The 19,481-nt window shown below is 46.2% G+C and overlaps 1 protein-coding gene across 1 annotated transcript in view; it reads left to right on the forward strand.

Moving 5' to 3' along the window:
• The window catches only part of pigs (phosphatidylinositol glycan anchor biosynthesis, class S), a 49,611-nt gene that overhangs the window by 28,279 nt on the left and 1,851 nt on the right, over nucleotides 1-19,481 (forward strand). Inside the window, exons 7-10 of the mRNA XM_063031691.1 lie at nucleotides 1,968-2,082; nucleotides 3,738-3,883; nucleotides 15,305-15,405; nucleotides 16,690-16,900. Coding sequence (XP_062887761.1) covers nucleotides 1,968-2,082; nucleotides 3,738-3,883; nucleotides 15,305-15,405; nucleotides 16,690-16,900 — 573 coding nt within the window. The remainder of the gene's footprint in view (nucleotides 1-1,967; nucleotides 2,083-3,737; nucleotides 3,884-15,304; nucleotides 15,406-16,689; nucleotides 16,901-19,481) is intronic.

The following is a 19,481-nucleotide window of genomic DNA, read 5'->3' on the forward strand; positions in this document are numbered from 1 at the left end:
GGAGTAAACGGAACCTTTTCAGAATGGCAGGCAGTGACTAGTGGGGTACCGCAAAGCTCAGTGCTGGGACCCCAGTTGTTTACAATATATATTAATGACTTGGATGAGGGAATTAAATGCAGCATCTCCAAGTTTGCGGATGACACGAAGCTGGGTGGCAGTGTTAGCAGTGAGGAGGATGCTAAGAGGATGCAGGGTGACTTGGATAGGTTGGGTGAGTGGGCAAATTCATGGTAGATGCAATTTAATGTGGATAAATGTGAAGTTATCCACTTTGGTGGCAAAAATAGGAAAACAGATTATTATCTGAATGGTGGCCGATTAGGAAAAGGGGAGGTGCAACGAGACCTGGGTGTCATTATACACCAGTCATTGAAAGTGGGCATGCAGATACAGCAGGCGGTGAAAAAGGCGAATGGTATGCTGGCATTTATAGCGAGAGGATTCGAGTACAGGAGCAGGGAGGTACTACTGCAGTTGTACAAGGCCTTGGTGAGACCACACCTGGAGTATTGTGTGCAGTTTTGGTCCCCTAATCTGAGGAAAGACATCCTTGCCATAGAGGGAGTACAAAGAAGGTTCACCAGATTGATTCCTGGGATGGCAGGACTTTCATATGAAGAAAGACTGGATGAACTAGGCTTGTACTCGTTGGAATTTAGAAGATTGAGGGGGGATGTGATTGAAACGTATAAAATCCTAAAAGGATTGGACAGGCTAGATGCAGGAAGATTGTTCCCGATATTGGGGAAGTCCAGAACGAGGGGTCACAGTTTGAGGATAAGGGGGAAGCCTTTTAGGACTGAGATTAGGAAAAACTTCTTCACACAGAGAGTGGTGAATCTGTGGAATTCTCTGCCACAGGAAACAGTTGAGGCCAGTTCATTGGCTATATTTAAGAGGGAGTTAGATATGGCCCTTGTGGCTATGGGGATCAGGGGGTATGGAGGGAAGGCTGGTGCAGGGTTCTGAGTTGGATGATCAGCCATGATCATAATAAATGGCGGTGCAGGCTCGAAGGGCCGAATGGCCTACTCCTGCACCTATTTTCTATGTTTCTATGTTTTCTATGTATCCCAGTTAAAGTAGTGTCCTTCTTGGTCTTCATGTAGTGAGATCAGTGACAGTGGATCAGGTCTCCGCACTGCCAGTTTGTGTTCCTGTAAATGTCTTGTCTGGGTGACGTAGTCCTTGTTGCATTCTCCACAGGTCTTCCTGTACACTACAGTGATTTTGTTCGTTGTCTCTACTGGTACCTTCTGATAATTCCTTAAACAAACATATCTTCAGTCCTCAGACATGAAGCCCGGAGCAGGCCCACAGCCTCAGCTCAGAGTGAGACAGATAAATGTCACAGAACCCACAGACACGAAGCCCGGAGTAGGCCCACAGCCTCAGCCTCAGCTCAGAGTGAGGCAGAGTAAATATCGCAGAGCCCACAGACACGAAGCCCGGAGCAGGCTCACAGCCTCGGCCTCAGCTCAGTGAAGAGTGAAGTAAACGTCATGGAGCAGCGAACAGAATTGGCCTGATCCTCCCTCCTGGTCCCGATACCAATCCATCTGGTCTGGTGTTTAAACTGTACACACATCAGGTCGTTTGTCGCTCTAAGACCCAGGCTCTGTTGTGTTGATACACTCTGGGCCTGGACCTCACAGGTATGTTTCAGTCCATACCTGACCTTCCCAAATCAGCCCAACACTGAAAATGTTCCCACAACCCAAAGACTACTTTCACAGACTCTTCATCTCATGCTTTCGATATTTCTTGTTTATTACTATTTTTCTTTTTTTGTATGTGCAGTGAATGCCCACAAGGAAATGAATCTCAGGGTTGTATATGATGACATATGTACCTTGATAATGAATTTACTTTGGTTTGCAACTGGCAGGTTCATGACCTTCATCATTGTTAGTTTTGAGTTAGTGTGAACGATGGCTTCTGACTGAACCTGGCTCTCGTTACAGATACTCTACTATGCGGTTCTTGGAGTGACCCCGCGCTTCAATAAAACCTCATCCAGCTTCTCACTGACTGAGGACAGCTTGTCCCATGTGATCAATCCAGTCGAGGCCAAACTCGGTAAGAATGTAGTCAGCCTGCTGAAGAGTGTTCCAGGACATGAATGTAGTATTTCAGATTAAAGAGATTAACTAGCCACTACACTCCCACACCGCCTGAACGTGTATACGAACATACAGATCGAGATGTCTGTCACATCTCTAACATCCAACAACAGCAAGCCTAGTCTGTCCTGCCTTTACCCATAAGAAACCCCATCCATTCCAGTTGGATTTTGCAGCCTTTACCGAGGGATTTAAATGTACCATAATCTGTAGAGAGCCCACAACAGTCCCTGTGGTGGTCACTTGCCAGCCACTCTTCCGTTCATGCCAGGATTCAAGATTGTTCAATGTCGTTTCCAGTGTAAAGGAGAATGAAACCAGTACACAGCTTTTATTCTCAACAATAACCTTCGACAGGCCCCGTCCTGGCCTCTGAGCATACAATGGGCTTTTCTTCCTTTCCTTGCTTTTCTCCTTCATCTGTTTCTCTTTTTTTCTTTTCCCCTCTTTTCCTTCCTGTGATTGTGAGGAAGTGCCATAGAGTTTGCTCTGTCCCCCACCACACACTGTATCTCCCAAAGGATCTCATTTCGATTTTACTTCCCATTCCCATTCCGACACGTCTGTCCATGACGTCCTCTACTGCCACGATGAGGCCACTCTTAGGATTTATCTAACTTCGATTTATCAAACTTATGGTAATTGTTTTCCCTCCGTCTCTTTCTTTATTCTCCTTTCTGGTTCCCCTCTCATCCCTTCTCCTTACCTGCCCATCATCTCCCTCGGTTCCCTTCCTCCTTTCTGTTCCTCTATGGTCCACTACCCTCTTCTATCAGATTCCTTCTTCAGCCTTTTACCCCTTCCACGTATCCCTCCCCAGCTTCTTACTTTATTGTCCCCTCCCTCACCACCCACCTTCCCCCTCACCTGGTCTCACCTATCACCTGTCAACTTGTGCTCCTCCCTCTCACCCCGCCTTATTCTGGCTTGTGTCCTCAGTCCTGATAAAGGGTCTCTGCCCAAACATCGACTGTTTATTCCTCTCCCTAGATGCTGCCTGGCCTGCTGACTTGCTCCAGCGTTTTGTGTGTGTTGCTCTGAATTTTCAACATCTGCAGAATCTCTGGTGTTTATGCAGTAGGTCGTTCAAGTTTCAGTTTATTGTCATTCAACTATACATGTATACAGCTAAATGAAACATTGTTCCTCTGGGACCAAGGTACAAAACACAGTACATACAGTCACACACAGCACAGATACTGCAGTTACAATTCAGCACGTACAGTCACAAAATAATATTAGCCAAAGTCCCTGAGTGACATGGCCTGGAGATTGATGATCCATGGGACGTAGACCTGGAACCACGTTTCTGCCAGACAAGCACGCAGCATTTCCTCATCTCGCGCTGGGTCAGCTGCAGGTGAAGGCAATCCAGATTATTTTCCAGGGAGCCAACACTGGATATTTCCCTCTTGTGAGAACAATGAGCAAATCCCACATGTCTATTGCCTTCTGCAGAATGATAACATTCTGGTAGCTGTCACGGGAAAAGACTTGTGGGTGGATTTGATTTTTCCTGATGTATATACTGTCGTTCAAAAGAATTACAAGCAAGTCAGGGAAGAGCCACCAATGAAGCCTGAACTAACCTTTCTCTCTACTCATTCCCAGGATCTAATGTCGCTTCATCCTATCCGGTTTTGAATTTTCTTCTCTATGTTCCTGAGTATTCTCATTCTCCTCTGTACATCCGTGACAGCAGTGGCTCTCCTGTCAAGTCAAACGCCTTTCACAGCCCCCGCTGGGGAGGAATCCTGGTAAGCACAGATAATTAACCTGTTCTAAAGATCCAAAGGTTAAATATTAGCTTTTTTTGCAACACGTACAGTACATTGAAACATACAATGACATAGGAGTTCCCAACCGGGGGTCTTCGGATTCTTCAGTTAACGGTGAGACTCGTTGACGTAAAAAAGTTTGGAAACCCCCACAGATGAATCTGTTGCTTGTGTCAACGACCAGCAGAGTCTGAGGATTGTGCTGGGGGCAGCCCACAAGCACCGACATAGCATGTCCTTAGCGTACTAATTGGTATGTCTCTGGAATGTGGGAGGAAACCAGAGCTTCCCCGCGGTCACAGGGAAAACGTGCAAACTCCTGACAGACAGCAAAGGGGATTGAGCCCTGTTCAGCCCTGTTCACTGGCACTGTAAAGCGCTCTGCTAACCGCTGTGTACCGCGCTGCCTCAGGATAGGATATCCCTGACCAACAGAGATGACACTAGCCAGAGGGTGGTCAGACTGTGGGTATATTTCAATTGAAGGTTTATAGGTTCTTGATTAGTCAGAGTGTCAAAGGTTATGGGGAAAAGACGAGACTGCAGTTGTGCGGGATAATACATTGGCCATGATGGAATGGCAAAGCAGACTCGATGGGCTGAATGGCCTAATTCTGCTGCTATATCGTATGGTCTTATGGATGGATGTCAACTTAACTTCCTGCTTTCAGTTTCCCACTGTGCTTTAATAGAGACGTTACATTTTCAGCCTAGCAAGGTTTCCTGTGTGCCCAATCGTTCACTCAGCTCTCAGCATTCATTTACTTTTTTTTTAGCACCAGACAGTCAGCCATTCTTGTCTGGCGCGTGGTGTCAGGATTGGTCTCCTTTCGGATTAACCGGGTCACAAGATGAATGTTCCTGACTCAACCCTTTTTTTTAAACGAGGCCGAGTGTCTAGCTCGACGCTCAACCCGGCACGGATGGAAAGCGTGCTCGGGGGTGGCCGGACTTGGATTTGAACTCGGGAGCCCTCACTTCGGAGTCCAGCGCTGATGCCATTGCACCACCAGCCAGCCAGTCGGCATTCATGAAGCTTCTAGTTAATGGAAAGCCGCCTGATCTCTAGCCCAGTTTTACACTTGTACAGTTTAACTTTCTCACAATCTCTAACCTGAAATAGCCCACTAACCAGTTTGTCTTTGCACTGTGGGAGGAAAGCCACATGCTCATATTTCCTTACAGAGGAAGCTGGAATTGAACTCCAAACTCTAATGCCCAACCTGTAATTGCACTGCGCTACCGTGGAGCTCCATGCCTATGAGCAATGCACATAGAACTCAGCAGATCAGGTAACATTTATGGAGGGGAATAAACTGTCGATGTTTCGGGCTGAGACCCTTCATCTTGGCCTGCAATGCCAACTACTTATTCCTTTCCAATCCCGATGAAGTGTCACCTCTCCTTAGATGCTGCCTGACCTACTGAGATTCTCCAGCATTTTGTGGGTTACTCTGGATTTCCAGCATCTGCAGAATCCCTTGTGTTTAGGAGATGGTCTGCCTGGGTAGTCCATCCTTCTGTATAAGTTAAACCTTTCTAAATGTTTTGATATCTTGGGAGTTAAAATCCATGGCTTTTTAAATCATACCTTGATTTGAGCTGCAGGTCATTCCTTGTTTGTATATTTTGATGTGTCCCAGGGATTTATTTTCATCTTCCAGCCCTCCAGCCCCTCACACTCCCTCATCCAGTCTGTATTGAGCTTTTCCCATTTCTGCTTGCGTTCTGGACAGCTTGGCACAGACTGTGTACCTCACCCTGGATGGATTGTGTACGGATGGAACTGCACTACCAGAGAACATAATCTCTGGGTGTTGAATGACTTGTGTCTGACTAAAACTGAGTCACACAGAAGCTGTAAGTGGGAAATATAAAAGTCTTTATTCACACAGCGATCTCCAGGAGAGAGAGAGAGAGTCCAGGAGATTCCAAGAGAATCTCACTCTCCTGACAAGGTGTTTTATACTTAAACACAAAGATCACAATAAACTACAGTTTCTGTAGTTATAATCACCTACTTAACTTGAACATTTAGAATATCATCATCATCATTATCATGTACCATGTCATATGACGTGGGCGATCATAGTCTTTCTATGATAAGATGTGAGAGAACAGGACCAATCAAGTGTGACAGTGGGAAAGTGTGTATGGAACTGGAGGAGATAGCTGAGGTACTTAATGAATACTTTGCTTCAGTATTCACTACAGAAAAGGACTAGGCGATTGGAGGGATGACTTGCAGTGGACTGAAAAGCTTGAGCATATAGATATTAGGAAAGAGGATGTGTCGGAGCTTTGGGAAAGCATAAAGTTGGCTAAGTCTCTGGGACCAGATGAGGTGTACCCCTGGGTACTGTGGGGGGTGAGGGAGGAGATTGCTGAGCAATGATCTTTGCATCATCAATGGGGACGGGAGAGGTTCCGGAGGATTGGAGGGTTGCTGATGTTGTTCCCTTATTCAAGAAAGCCCAGGAAATTATAGACCAGTGAGTCTTACTTCAGTGGCTGGTAAGTTGATGGAAAGGATCCTGAGAGGCAGGATTTATGAACATTTGGAGAGGCATAATATGATTAGGAATAGTCAGCATGGCTTTGTCAAAGGCAGGTCATGCTTTCCGAGCCTGATTGAATTTTTTGAAGATGTGTCTAAGCACATTGACGAAGGTAGAGCAGTAGATGTAGCATACGTGGATTTCAGCAAGGCATTTGATAAGATATCCCATGCAAGTCTTATTGAGAAAGTAAGGAGGCATGGGATCCAAGGGGACCTTGCTTTGTGGATCCAGAACTGGCTTGCCCACAGAAGGCAAAGAGTGGTTGTAGACGGGTCATATTCTGCATGGAGGTTGGTGACCAGTGGTGTGCCTCAGGGATCTGTTCTGGGACCCCTACTCTTTGTGATTTTTATAAATGACCTGGATGAGGAAGTGGAGGGATGGGGTAATAAATTTGCTGATGACACAAAGGTTGGGGGTGTTGTGGGTAGTGTGGAGGGCTGTCAAGGCTACAGCGGGACATCGATAGGATGCAAAACTGGGCTGAGAAGTGGCAGATGGAGTTCAACCTAGATAAGTGTGAGGTGGTTCATTTTGGTAGGTCAAATATGATGGCAGAATATAGTATTAATGGTAAGACTCTTGACAGTGTGGAGGATCAGAGGGATCTTGGGGTCTGAGTCCATAGGACACTCAAAGCTGCTGTGCAGGTTGACTGTGTGGGTGGGTTTCCGATAGATGCCATGCCCAAGGCTATTGTCCAGTTTGTGTTGTATTAGAATGTGCAGGAACGGAAGACAGCCATTCTTCTTTATCTTCATTAAATTGAATGTTTGGAAGTATACTGTTTAGATGGTCTTGCAACTGTTGGAGTGAGGCCACACTACGAAGGTGTCATCGATATATTGAAGAAACATTTAAGGTGTAAGGGTGATGAACTCAAAGATCTCCATATAGAAATGATCCCATGGCCACTCTGTCCATCTGTTCAGAGTTGCCCTTATAGAAGAAGCACGTCGATGTACAGCAGAGATACCGAGAAGCAGATTGGGAGGCAGATTTTGGAAAGGTGCAAAAATAACAGGGTTGTTATCATGGATGACTTTAACTTCCCTAAACTGGCATCTGATTAGTTCCAAGGGTTTAGATGGGGCAGAGTTTGTTAAGTGGCTTATTCAGAGGGGACAAAGAGTGGGAATAAATGGACACTTTTCTAGTTGGCTGCTGGTGACTCGTGGTGTTCCATGGGGATCTGTGTTGGGACCGATTCTTTTTTCGTTAAATGTCGATGATCTATATGATGGAATTGATGCAAAGTTTGCAGACGATATGAAGATAGATGGAGGGGCAGGTAGTTTTGAGGAAGTAGAGAGGCTACAGAAGGACTTGGACAGATTAGGAGAATGGGCAAAGAAGTGGCAGATGGAATACAGTGTCAGGAAATGTATGATCATGCACTTTGTTAGAAAAAAATGAAAGGGTTGACTATTTTCTAAATGGAGAGAAAATACAAAAAACTGAAATGCAGATGGGCTTGGGAGTCCTTGTGCAGGATTCCCGAAAGGTTAATTTGCAGGTTGAGTCTGTGGTTAGGAAGGTAAATGTGATGTTAGCATTCATTTCAAGAGGACTAGAATATAAAAGCAAAGATGTAATGTTGAAACTTTATAAAGCACTGGTGAGGCTCACTTGGAGTATGTGAGCATGTGTTGGCCCCTTATCTTAGAAAGGATGTGCAGAAACTGGAGAGGGTTCAAAGGAGATTCACAAAAATGATTCCAGGATTGAATGGCTTGTCATATGAAGAGCTTTTGTTGGCTCTGTATTCACTAGAATTCAGAAGAGTGAGGGGTGACCTCATTGAAACCTATCGAATGGTGAAAGGCCTCGATAGAGTGGGTGTGGAGAGGATGTTTCCTATGGTGGTGAAAGACTGGAGGGCACAGCCTCAGAATAGCAGGGCATCCTTTTAGAACGGAGATGAGGAGGAATTTCTTTAGCCGGAGGGTGAAGATGGGGAGGAATTTATTTAGCCAGAGGGAGAAGACAGGAGATTGGAGCTGAGAGGAAAATTGGATCAGCCATGATAAAATGGTGGAACAGACTCGATGCACCAAGTGACCAAATTCTGCTCCTATACCTAATGGTCTTGTGGTCAATGGTATCCTTATCAAACCTTGACCACAGGAGGGCCAAGCTGTCCTTGATGGGAACTCTCATAAACAGGGACACCACGTTGAAGCTGACCGTTGTGTCCTATGGATGTTACCGCTTTTACGAAGTCGGTTGAATTTGTGATGTGATGCCTACAGCCCCCAACAAAGGGAGACAGCAAGGTGACTAAATGCTTAGTGAGGTAGTAAGTCAGAGAATCTATCCCACTGATAATAGGCCTTGGTGTGGAGCCCTCCTCGGTTATCTTAGGGAGCCAGTAAAGTCTTGATGCTACCGGCACCTGAGACCGAAATGTCTTAAACATGTCTGCTGGCAGTCCAGATTTTTTCAGTAAAAGGGAGGTCATCCTCACAACCAAATCCCTGCTGTAGAACTCTGTAGTTGGGATTGTCCAGGACTTTCCTGTGGTATTCCTCCGAGGACATCAGGACCGTCACATTTCCCTTGTCCGTTGGTGAAATCGTGATGACTGTGTTTTGCCGCAGTGCCTGGAGGGCCAGTCACTCTCCTTTTGTAGTATTCAGTTTTGGCAAAATGGCTCCTTTGAGGGCCATACAGACCTGAATCTTTACCTCCTCCATGGTATCCTCTTCAGAGATTGTCCGCCTGTTGTCAGTGGTCGCATAACCAGGACTTGCGATTTGCACCGGCTGCTCATACGACCATCCACCACCTGCTCCCATGGGTCCATGTGTCTCTGATCAGTGGGGGTTACGTATTCATTTAGAATATAGTCAGGTATATTGTCAGAATTACACATTACAGTGACAACACCTCCCAACTAGCAGCCCCTTTGAATATTCAATACCGGTGACTGTTTCAAAGACCAAGTACTCAGTCTGTACCCCTCTTGTTCCAGGCTCCATGAACAGACAACCAACCAAACAGTCAAGGGGCAAACACACGAGATTCTACAGATGCTGGAAATCCAGAGTAACGCAAACAAAATGCTGAAAGAACTCAGCAGGTCAGGCAGCGTCTATGGAGGGGAATTAACAATCAACGTTTTGGATTGAAGAGTCTCAGCCAGAAACTTTGACTGCATAGATGCTGCCTGACCTGAGGACCTCCAATATTTTGTGTGTGTTAGCTTCAGTGACTAAAGAGATCTGTCCTGAACTGTGCACTAATTACAGGGATACACTGTTAACATTGTGGTAATGGTTTATTTACTGTCTCCCCCGGGACAAAATCAGGATGTCCCACACCCAGTGATGGGTTTCACCAGCCACACAGTGTGAAATTGTACGCGTTTTATTTCCTGAAGACTGGATCTCAGTTTAGTTCATCACAATTATGCTATTCATAATATCATAACAGCAGAATGATCCTGAACAGAGTGAACTCCTTCTCTTCACTTTGGAGTGTTGCCTTCTCTGGCCGCTGATGAGGGTGGTAGACAGTGATCCTGACCTCAGGCAGCATGGACCAAAGGGATGCATTAAATACAGGAGTTTCATTACTTCCCAGATTGTATCCGTGAATCCACAGCTGACGGAATTCAACCCAGAAACGTGAAGTGATTCACTTTGGAAGGATGAATTTGAAGGCAGAGTTGAAAGTTAATAGGATTCTTAGCAGTGTGGAGGAACTCATCCATAGATTTTAAGGTGATTGGAGGAAAGTATAGGGGAGTTGTCAGAGGTAGTTTTGTTTTTTACACAGAGTGATGGGTGTGTGGAACATATTGCCAAAGGCAAGCACATTTAAGAGACTTTGATGGGCAAATGGAATGTGGAAAAATGGAGGGCTGTGTAGGAAGGAAGGGTTAGATTGATCTTAGAGTGACATAGAAAACCTACAGCACAATACAGGCACTTCAGCCCACAAAGCTGTGCCGAACATGTCCTTTCCTTAGAAATTACCTAGGGTTACCAATAGCCCTTTATTTTTCTGAGCTCCATGTACCTATCCAGGAGTCTCTTAAAAGACCCTATCATATCCACCTCCACCGCCGTCGCCAGCAGCCCATTCCACGCACTCACCACTCTCTGCGTAAAAGACTTACCCCTGACATCTCCTCTTTACCTACTCCTCAGCACCTTAAAACTGTGCCCTGTCATGTTAGTCATTTCAGCCCTGGGGAAAAGCCTCTGACTATCCACACGATCAATGCCTCTCATCATCTTATATACCTCTATCAGGTCACCTCTCATCCTCCGTTGCTGGACTGAAAGGTCAGCACAACATTGTGGGCCGAAGGGCCAGTATTGTGCTGTTCTGTTCTATGAAGCAGTATCCGTAGCAACAGTGGCCATAGCGACCGTGTTTCTGAGCCGCTCCCTGCATCAGTCTGAGCGCAGCGTAGCTGAAAATAGCACCGTTTAATTTCCTGTTTTTCCAGAGAAGGCCCCCCATCTGCAAAATCCCTGAATCCAGGGTGATTCCTCTTCATTTGCTGCATTTGTAACCAGCAGAGTTGGTAACAAAATCAGCCATAAGCATTATTACAAGCACCATCAACATAAATACCACAAAATTTGTCCCCTTCCAGTTCGTTTAATTGACAGCATGGTTTTAACAGGCGGTCTAATCTGTGTGTGTGTGTGTGTGTGTCTGTGTGTGTGTGTGTGTCTGTGTGTGTGTGTGTGTGTGTGTGTGTGTGTCTGTGTGTGTGTGTGTCTGTCACCCTGGTTCTTGCTAAGGCAGTGTCCCTCCTGCACCAACTCTTTAACCATTTCCTGCCCATTGTTTCTAAGCTTTGAATGTGCTGCCTTGTTTGGCTTATTGTCAGCTATATCAGTGCCTCTGAATCAGATTTATTATCACCAGCATGTGTCGTGAAATTTGTTAACTTAGCAGCAGCAGTTCAATGCAATACATAATGTAGAAGAAAAAAAGTGCAATATATTAAAAATCACTATAAATTACAATGAGGTATACTGTGTGTGTGTATACAGTAAAGGTCCTAGACACAAACACACACGGCTATGGTGCCTAAGACATTTGCTCAGTACTGTATTTGTCAATGTGGAGTGGAGCGAGTTTATAAATCTGGCGAGAGCGAAGGGTGTTGGGAATGGTGAGGGTGGAGTGCCGCAGGAGGGGTGTGGGACAGGTGGCAGAGAGGTGCTGGTGGTGCAAGTACAGACACAGCCAGCCCTGACTCACCAGGCAAGGTCATTTGATTCCAATCGATCATTACAGAAAGTCTCTCTGATGCTTCCTGCTCCCTTCCCTTCCCTTTCTCCTTTTCTCAGCTATGATTCCGCCCTCCCTGCTCCCTTCCCACTCTCATTTCAGAATCAGGTTTATCATCACTCACGTATCTCAGGAAATTTGTTTTTATTTTGTGGCAGCAGTTACATAAAATTCCTACAGGATTGCGAAAAGTCTCAGGCACCCTGCCTACATATACAGCATGTGCCTAAGACTTTTGCCCACTGCTGTAGATATTTATCACTAGACTCCTCAATACCCAGAGCCTGGCTTGACACCAACCTACTATACCCTCTACTGTGCCTGCTGTCTTGTTTATTATTTATTATTTATCGTAGTGCCTGCACTGTTTGTGCACTTTATGCAGTCCTGGGTAGGTCTGTAGTCTAGTGTAGTTTTTGTGCTGTTTTACGTAGGTCAGTGTAGTTTTTGTATTGTTTCATGTAGCACCATGGTCCTGGAAAACATTGTCTCATTTTTACTATGTTCTGTACCAGCAGTTATGGTTGAAATGACAATAAGAAGTGACTTGACTTGACTTGACTTATTAAGTAAGTGGTGCATAGAGAGAGCAAAGCCAATGAGGTAGTTTCATAGTGAGATAGTGGGCAGAAACCTGATGGTGGAGAGGAAGAAGCTGTATTTTTGTGGACCTGTATCTCCACCATGATGGCAGTAAATGAGAAGCAGGCATGTCCTGAGGAATGGTTGAGTGAGCGAGGGCTTACTTTGCAGTAACTTTCCGTCCGGAAGGCTACTACGACACCACCTTTGTCTGCGGGTTCGATGGTGAGGTTGGGATTAGTACAGAGAGAGTGAAGGGCAGTGTGTTCAGAGGGAGTGAGTTTGGAACAGGAGAGAGGGGTGGTGAAGTTGAAGCCGCATCTGCTCTCAGGATGAGGCTTTTCATTCTAGGACGAGGGAGATGTCTTCCTTTTTTAAAGAAAGGGGCTTCCCTTCCTCCACTATCAACTCTGCTCTTAAACGCATCTCCCCCATTTCACGTACATCTGCTCTCACTCCATCCTCCCACCACCCCACTAGGAATAGGGTTCCCCTGGTCCTCACCTACCACCCCACCAGCCTCCGGGTCCAACATATTATTCTCCGTAACTTCCGCCACCTCCAACGGGATCCCACCACTAAGCACATCTTTCCCTCCCCCCCCCCGCTTTCCGCAGGGATCGCTCCCTACGCCACTCCCTTGTCCATTCGTTCCCCCCATCCCTCCCCACTGATCTCCCTCCTGGCACTTATCCGTGTAAGCGGAACAAGTGCTACACATGCCCTTACACTTCCTCCCTTACCACCATTCAGGGCCCCAAACAGTCCTTCCAGGTGAGGCAACACTTCACCTGTGAGTCGGCTGGGGTGATATACTGCATTCGGTGTTCCCGATGTGGCGTTTTATATATTGGTGAGACCTGACGCAGACTGGGAGACCGCTTTGCTGAACACCTATGCTCTGTCCGCCAGAGAAAGCAGGATCTCCCAGTGGCCACACATTTTAATTCCACATCCCATTCCCATTCTGACATGTCTATCCACGGCCTCCTCTACTGTAAAGATGAAGCCACACTCAGGTTGGAGGAACAACACCTTATATTCCGTCTGGGTAGCCTCCAACCTGATGGCATGAACATCGACTTCTCTAATTTCCGCTAATGCCCCACCTCCCCCTCGGAGCCCATCCGTTATTTATTTTTATACACACATTCTTTCTCTCACTCTCCTTTTTTTCCCTCTGTCCCTCTGAATATACCCCTTGCCCATCCTCTGGGTCCCCCCCCCTTGTCTTTCTTCCCGGACCTCCTGTCCCATGATCCTCTCGTATCCCCTTTTGCCTATCACCTGTCCAGCTCTTGGCTCCATCTCTCCCCCTCCTGTCTTCTCCTATCATTTTGGATCTCCTCCTCCCCCTCCAACTTTCAAATCCCTTACTCACTCTTCCTTCAGTTAGTCCTGACGAAGGGTCTCGGCCTGAAACATCGACTGCACCTCTTCCTAGAGATGCTGCCTGGCCTGCTGCGTTCACCAGCAACTTTGATGTGTGTTGCTTGAATTTCCAGCATCTGCAGAATTCCTGTTGTTTGGAGTCACTTGCTTTGTTCCTCTAATAAACCAGTCAACCTGACGGCATTGGTTGGTCAGAGGTTAGAGTCCAGTGTCAAACTTTGGCAGAGAAGATAAGGTTCGTGCAAGGGGACTGTGTACGAGAGACATGAGGTAACATTGCAAGTCTGTAAAACGCTGCTTAGATCACACTTGGAATATTGTGTTCGGTTCTGGTTGCCTCATTATAGGAAGGTGAGTAAGTTTTAGAGCAGGGGATACCCAACCTGGGGTGCACGGACCCCTCGGTTAATGGTACGAGTCCATGGCATAAAAACAGTTGGGAACCCCTGCTGTAGAGAGAGTGTAGAGGAGATTTTCCAGGATGCTGCCTGGATTAGAGAGCATGTCTTATCAGGAAAGGCTGAGTGAGCTAGGGCTTTTCTCTTTGGAGCGAAGGAGGATGAGCGGTGAGTTGATAGAGGTGTAGAAGATGATGGGAGGCATAGATCTGGTGGACAGACAGAGACTTTTTCCCATGGTGGAGACAGCTAATACGAGGGGACATCATTTTAAGGTGGTCAGAGGAACGTATCGGGGGGTGGGGGGGGGATGTCAGATGTAGCTTTTTTTTACACAGTGGTGAGCGTGTGGAACGCGCTGCTGGGGTGGTGCTAGAGCCAGATACATCAGGGACATCGAAGGGACTTTTAGATAGGTACATGGATGATAGACAAGTGGAGGGTTATGTGGGAAGGGAAGGGTTAGATTGATATTAGAGTAGATTTAAAAGGTTGACACAATGTCATAGGCTGAAGGCTCAGTACTGGACTGTACTGTTCTATGTTCTAAAGCTCCCACAAGCATCAACATGGTAATGAACAAATGGCTACTTCAGTGGGGAGGGATTGGCAGTAGCCAGCACTGAGGATCGAAGTTAGTGACAAAGGTGAGGAGTTTATGAAGGTGTTGTGAGAGAGAAAGGCCTTGACTTCCTGATTGTTCAATGAGGAGTTTGACTGCAGAGTTTTATAAATATCGTCAGCCACATTACATCAGTGACATGTGCTGTGTTTTTGGAGTAGTTTCAACCACACGACCACCGCTATTTCATCATTTCCTGTCAAAGTCACCTTGTACGGACACTCCTGTACAGCTTCTTCCCACCATCAGATTCCTCAATGAACGATGAAGACATGTACACTACCTCAACGGTTTTTCTCTTTTTTGCACAACTAATTTAATGTATAAGTATATTTCTTACTGTAATTTATAGTTTTTTATTATGTACTGCTGCTGCAAAACAACACATTTCATGACACACTAGTAATAATAAACCTGATTCTGATAGCTACAGTCGAGTACTGTACATGCAATCAGTCTGTCTATGTAAGCTAATCTGATGTATTTATATTTATTGTGTTCTTTATGAGCTTTTCAGGCTACAGTAACAATTATTTCATTCTCTTCTACACTTGTGTACTGAAGAGTGTTGAATCTTGTTTCTGGTCAGATTTACAATGTGGACCAGCAGCAGGTGAACAAAACTCTCCTCCCAGTTTCGGTCAAGGTGGACATGGCTCGAGTGATGGAGGTGTTTCTGTCTCAGCTGAGGTAAGGAAGATAAGAAACCTTGCATTCTCAGGAACGTCGCATCTTTCAAAGGACGGTGAAACCTGGGTTTATAATGTCAGTTTGGAGTGAATTTGCTTAACTGCTGACTCTGACACAGAACGAGGGCCATTTGCCTCATTGCTGGCTCCCATTGGCTCCCCTTTTCCAAGTAGCCCAGCGATTTACTCTCTCCTGTCATCCGCTTCCCACCCACCTGCTCTAACACACAGTCTACCGTATCCAGTAGGTGTCTGTTGGATGATTTGTGTGCACATGATTGTAGCACTGAGTAACACACAAACTGCTGGAGGAACTCAGCATCTATGGAGAGGAATGAAGCATCAACGTTTCTGGCCAAGACCCTATTTATTTATTTAGAGATACAGCGTGGAACAGGCCTTCCGGCCCAATAAACCACACTGTCCAACAACCCACCTATTTCACCCTAGTCTAATCGCAGGACAATTTACAATGACCAATTAACCTACTAACCAGTATGCCATTAGACTGTGGGAGGAAACCAGAGCACCCGGAGGAAACCCACGTGATCACGGGAAGAACATACAAACACTCTGATCCCGCAAAGTGCTGTTTTGTTACAACGCAGTTATTCAATGAAATGTCTTTAAATGACAAAATTCATTCTAATCAACACTTAAAACTTGTCAAGAGCATTCAACTGGCCAATAGGAGCTCTTTACATACGCTGTGAACTACTCACAGCTATTCACGTATTGGTTCGCGCTCTGCCTCCCCCATGTGTAAACGTTGTTGCTCCCTCTGAGGACTCTGTCCTGCAAGGACATTGCTGGGTCTTGAGGGTCTGAGTGACAGGCAAAGGTTCAATAGGTTAGGGCTTCATTCCCTGGGTTGAGAGGAGAGTTGATAACGGGTAAACAAAAATATGAGGGGTATAGATAAGGTGAATGCAGATAGGCTTTTTCCACTGAGGTTGGGTGAGACTAGAGCTGAAGGTTGTAGGTTAAGGGTGAAATGTGAAATATTTAAGGGGAGCCTGAGGAGGAATGTTTTCACTCAGAGGATGAATGTGGGTTTGATTTCAACATATGAGAGAAGTTTGGATAGGTGCATGGATGGGAGGGGTATGGAGGGCAATGGTCCGGGTGCAGCTCGATGGGACTGGGCAAAAAATCAATTTAGCACCGTCGAGATGGGCGAATGGCCTCTTTCTGCACCCTATGCAGAACAAGTGTGAAAGGGCAAGTGACCTGCTTTTTCTTCTCTCACGTTCACACTTCCTGTCCGTCTTCTCCCTGCTGCCAGGTTGTTGATGGGGATACAGAAGGTGCAGCCCCCTCCGGACACTGTCATCCAAAGCCCCGGCAACATGGTCGTCACTGACTGGGAGACCGACCGTCTCCTCTGCATCAGGACTGTGGAAAACATCGCCACAGCCACAAACACACTGACCTCCCTGGCACAGCTCATCGACGAAATTGGGAACATCGTGATCAATGACAACATTGCCTCTGAGGTAGGGGGTTCTTTTCACCCTCATGTCCACCGCTTTGTGTGGCTGTACACGTCCACGGTGCCTTGTCTGACTCTCCACTGCCTTCGTACAAGGGGTAATGCTCCTTCACCTGGTGTCTACTGTCAGTGAGGGGTTGAGATTAGCCCCAGCCAGGGCACCAGACTGGGTGGATTCTGAGAAACCGGTCTGCTCAGAAATCAGTGTCCCTTGGTGTGGTTCAGGATATTCTGAAATGGAGAATAAGTTATGAGGTGATTATTTTGTAAGTTCAAAACATTAAACTAATTCAAAGGAAAACACGGGAGTCCGAAATGTGGGTGCACCTTTGAGTTTAAGCGAAGTCAGCACGTATCACGGGGTAGCGTGATGATGTATGTAATTCACGTATTTATACACTTAACCCGTAATTAATTCTTTAAACCAACAGGAAAGCTTAATCAACATATATAAGATTACTCAAATATTGAAATATCAAATACGCAACAAAGACCATAAGACATAGGAGCAGAATGAGCCCATCACGTCCTCTCCTCCATTCCATCATGGCTGATTTATAGATAGATAGATAGATAGGTATACTTTATGATCCCGAGGGAAATTGGGTTTCATTACAGCCGCACCAACCAAGAATAGAGCATAAATATAGCAATACAAAAACAACAAACAAACAACTAAATGCAAACTATGCCAGATGGAAATAAGTCCAGGACCAGTCTATTGGCTCAGGGTGTCTGACCCTCCACGGGAGGAGCTGCACGTTCGATGGCCACAGGCAGGAACGACCTCCCGTGCTGCCCAGTGTTGTATCTCGGTGGAATACGGCCGGAGTCCAACAGCAAAAAGTTCAATATCCGGTCTACAAACACGTTCCTCGATCGTAATATGACCCGGATTGCACCATCCGTTGTTAACCAGAACAGTAAGCCCCCAACTCCTTTACGCTTACCGCTCTCAGTGCACATCCGGTCAGCCCTCTCAACCCCCATTCTCCTGTGCCTTCTCCCTGTAACCTTTAATGCCCTGAATAAGCAAGAACCTATAAACCCTTGCTTTAAATATACTTAATGACTTGATCTCCACAGTCATCTGTGGCGATGAATTCCACAGATTCACCATCCTCTGGCTAAAGAAATTCTGGCTCATCTCTGTTCTAAATGGACGTCCCTCTGAAGCTGTGTCCTCTGGTCCTAGACACCCCACTGTAGGAAACATCCTCTCCACATCCACTCTATCTGTGCCCTCTGGTCCTAGACTCCCCCACTATAGACAACATCCTCTCCACATCCACTCTATCTGTGCCCTCTGGTCCTAGACTCCCTCACTGTAGTAAACGTCCTCTCCACATCCACTCTATCTGTGTCCTCTGGTCCTAGACTCTCCCACTATAGGAATCATCCTCTCCACACCCACTCTATCTGTGTCCTCTGGTCCTAGACTCCCCCACTATAGGAAACATCCTCTCCACACCCACTCTATCTGTGTCCTCTGGTCCTAGACTCCTCCACTATAGGAAACATCCTCTCCACACCCACTCTATCTGTGCCCTCTGGTCCTAGACTCCCCCACTGTAGTAAACGTCCTCTCCACATCCACTCTATCTGTGTCCTCTGGTCCTAGACTTCCCCACTATAGGAATCATCCTCTCCACACCCACTCTATTTGTGTCCTCCGGTCTGAGACTCCCCCACTATAGGAAACATCCTCTCCACACCCACTCTATCTGTGTCCTCTGGTCCTAGACTCCCCCACTATAGGAAACATCCTCTCCACACCCACTCTATCTCGATCTTTCAATATTTGATAGGCGTCAGTGAGATTCCCCCCTCACTCTTCTGAACTCCAGCAAGTACCGGCCCAGAGCAATCAAATGTTCCTCATACGTTAACCCTTTCATTCATAAGACCGTTGTTGCTGTAGGGATGATAATCGGTGGTGGAAGGGGTTGATAGTCAGAGGGAGTGTTATGTTCCAGGAATTTGAAGCTGCTTGAGAGGTCAGTGGAATCGGACTGAGGAATTTAAAAGGCAGTTAGACAAGAAAAGGCGAAGTGTTGCCTGATTGGAGAGCTGGCATAGTGAATGCTGTCAGCCTGTAATGAGAACACATTGCATGTTAACTCCAGTGTTAGCACTTCCCTCCTCCCTCCTTGTGTCGTGTTGCGGTGGTGTGAGGCGTTGGTGAGGCCTAATCTGGAGAATTGTGTGCAGTTCGGCTCACCTATGTACAGGAAAGAAGTAAATAAGCTTGAAAGAGTGCAGAGAAAATTTACAGGGATGCTGCTGGGATTTGAGGACTGAGTTCGAGGGAAAGGTTGAACAGGTTAAGACTTTATTCCCCAGAGCAGAGGAGAATGAGGGAGATTTGATAGAGGTAGACAAAATAATGAGGGGTATAAACAGGGTGGATGCAAGCAGGCTTCTTCCACTCAGGTTGGGTGGGATGAAAACTAGAGGTTATAGGTTAAGGGTGAAAGGTGAAATATTTAAGGGGAACAACTTCTGTAGGGGGTTGATGAGAGTGCGGAATGAGCTGCCAGTGGAAATGGTGAATGTGGGTTTGATTTCAACACTTAAGAGAAATT

The sequence above is a fragment of the Mobula hypostoma genome, chromosome 23, assembly GCF_963921235.1.
Source record: "Mobula hypostoma chromosome 23, sMobHyp1.1, whole genome shotgun sequence".
Lineage (NCBI taxonomy): Eukaryota > Metazoa > Chordata > Chondrichthyes > Myliobatiformes > Myliobatidae > Mobula > Mobula hypostoma.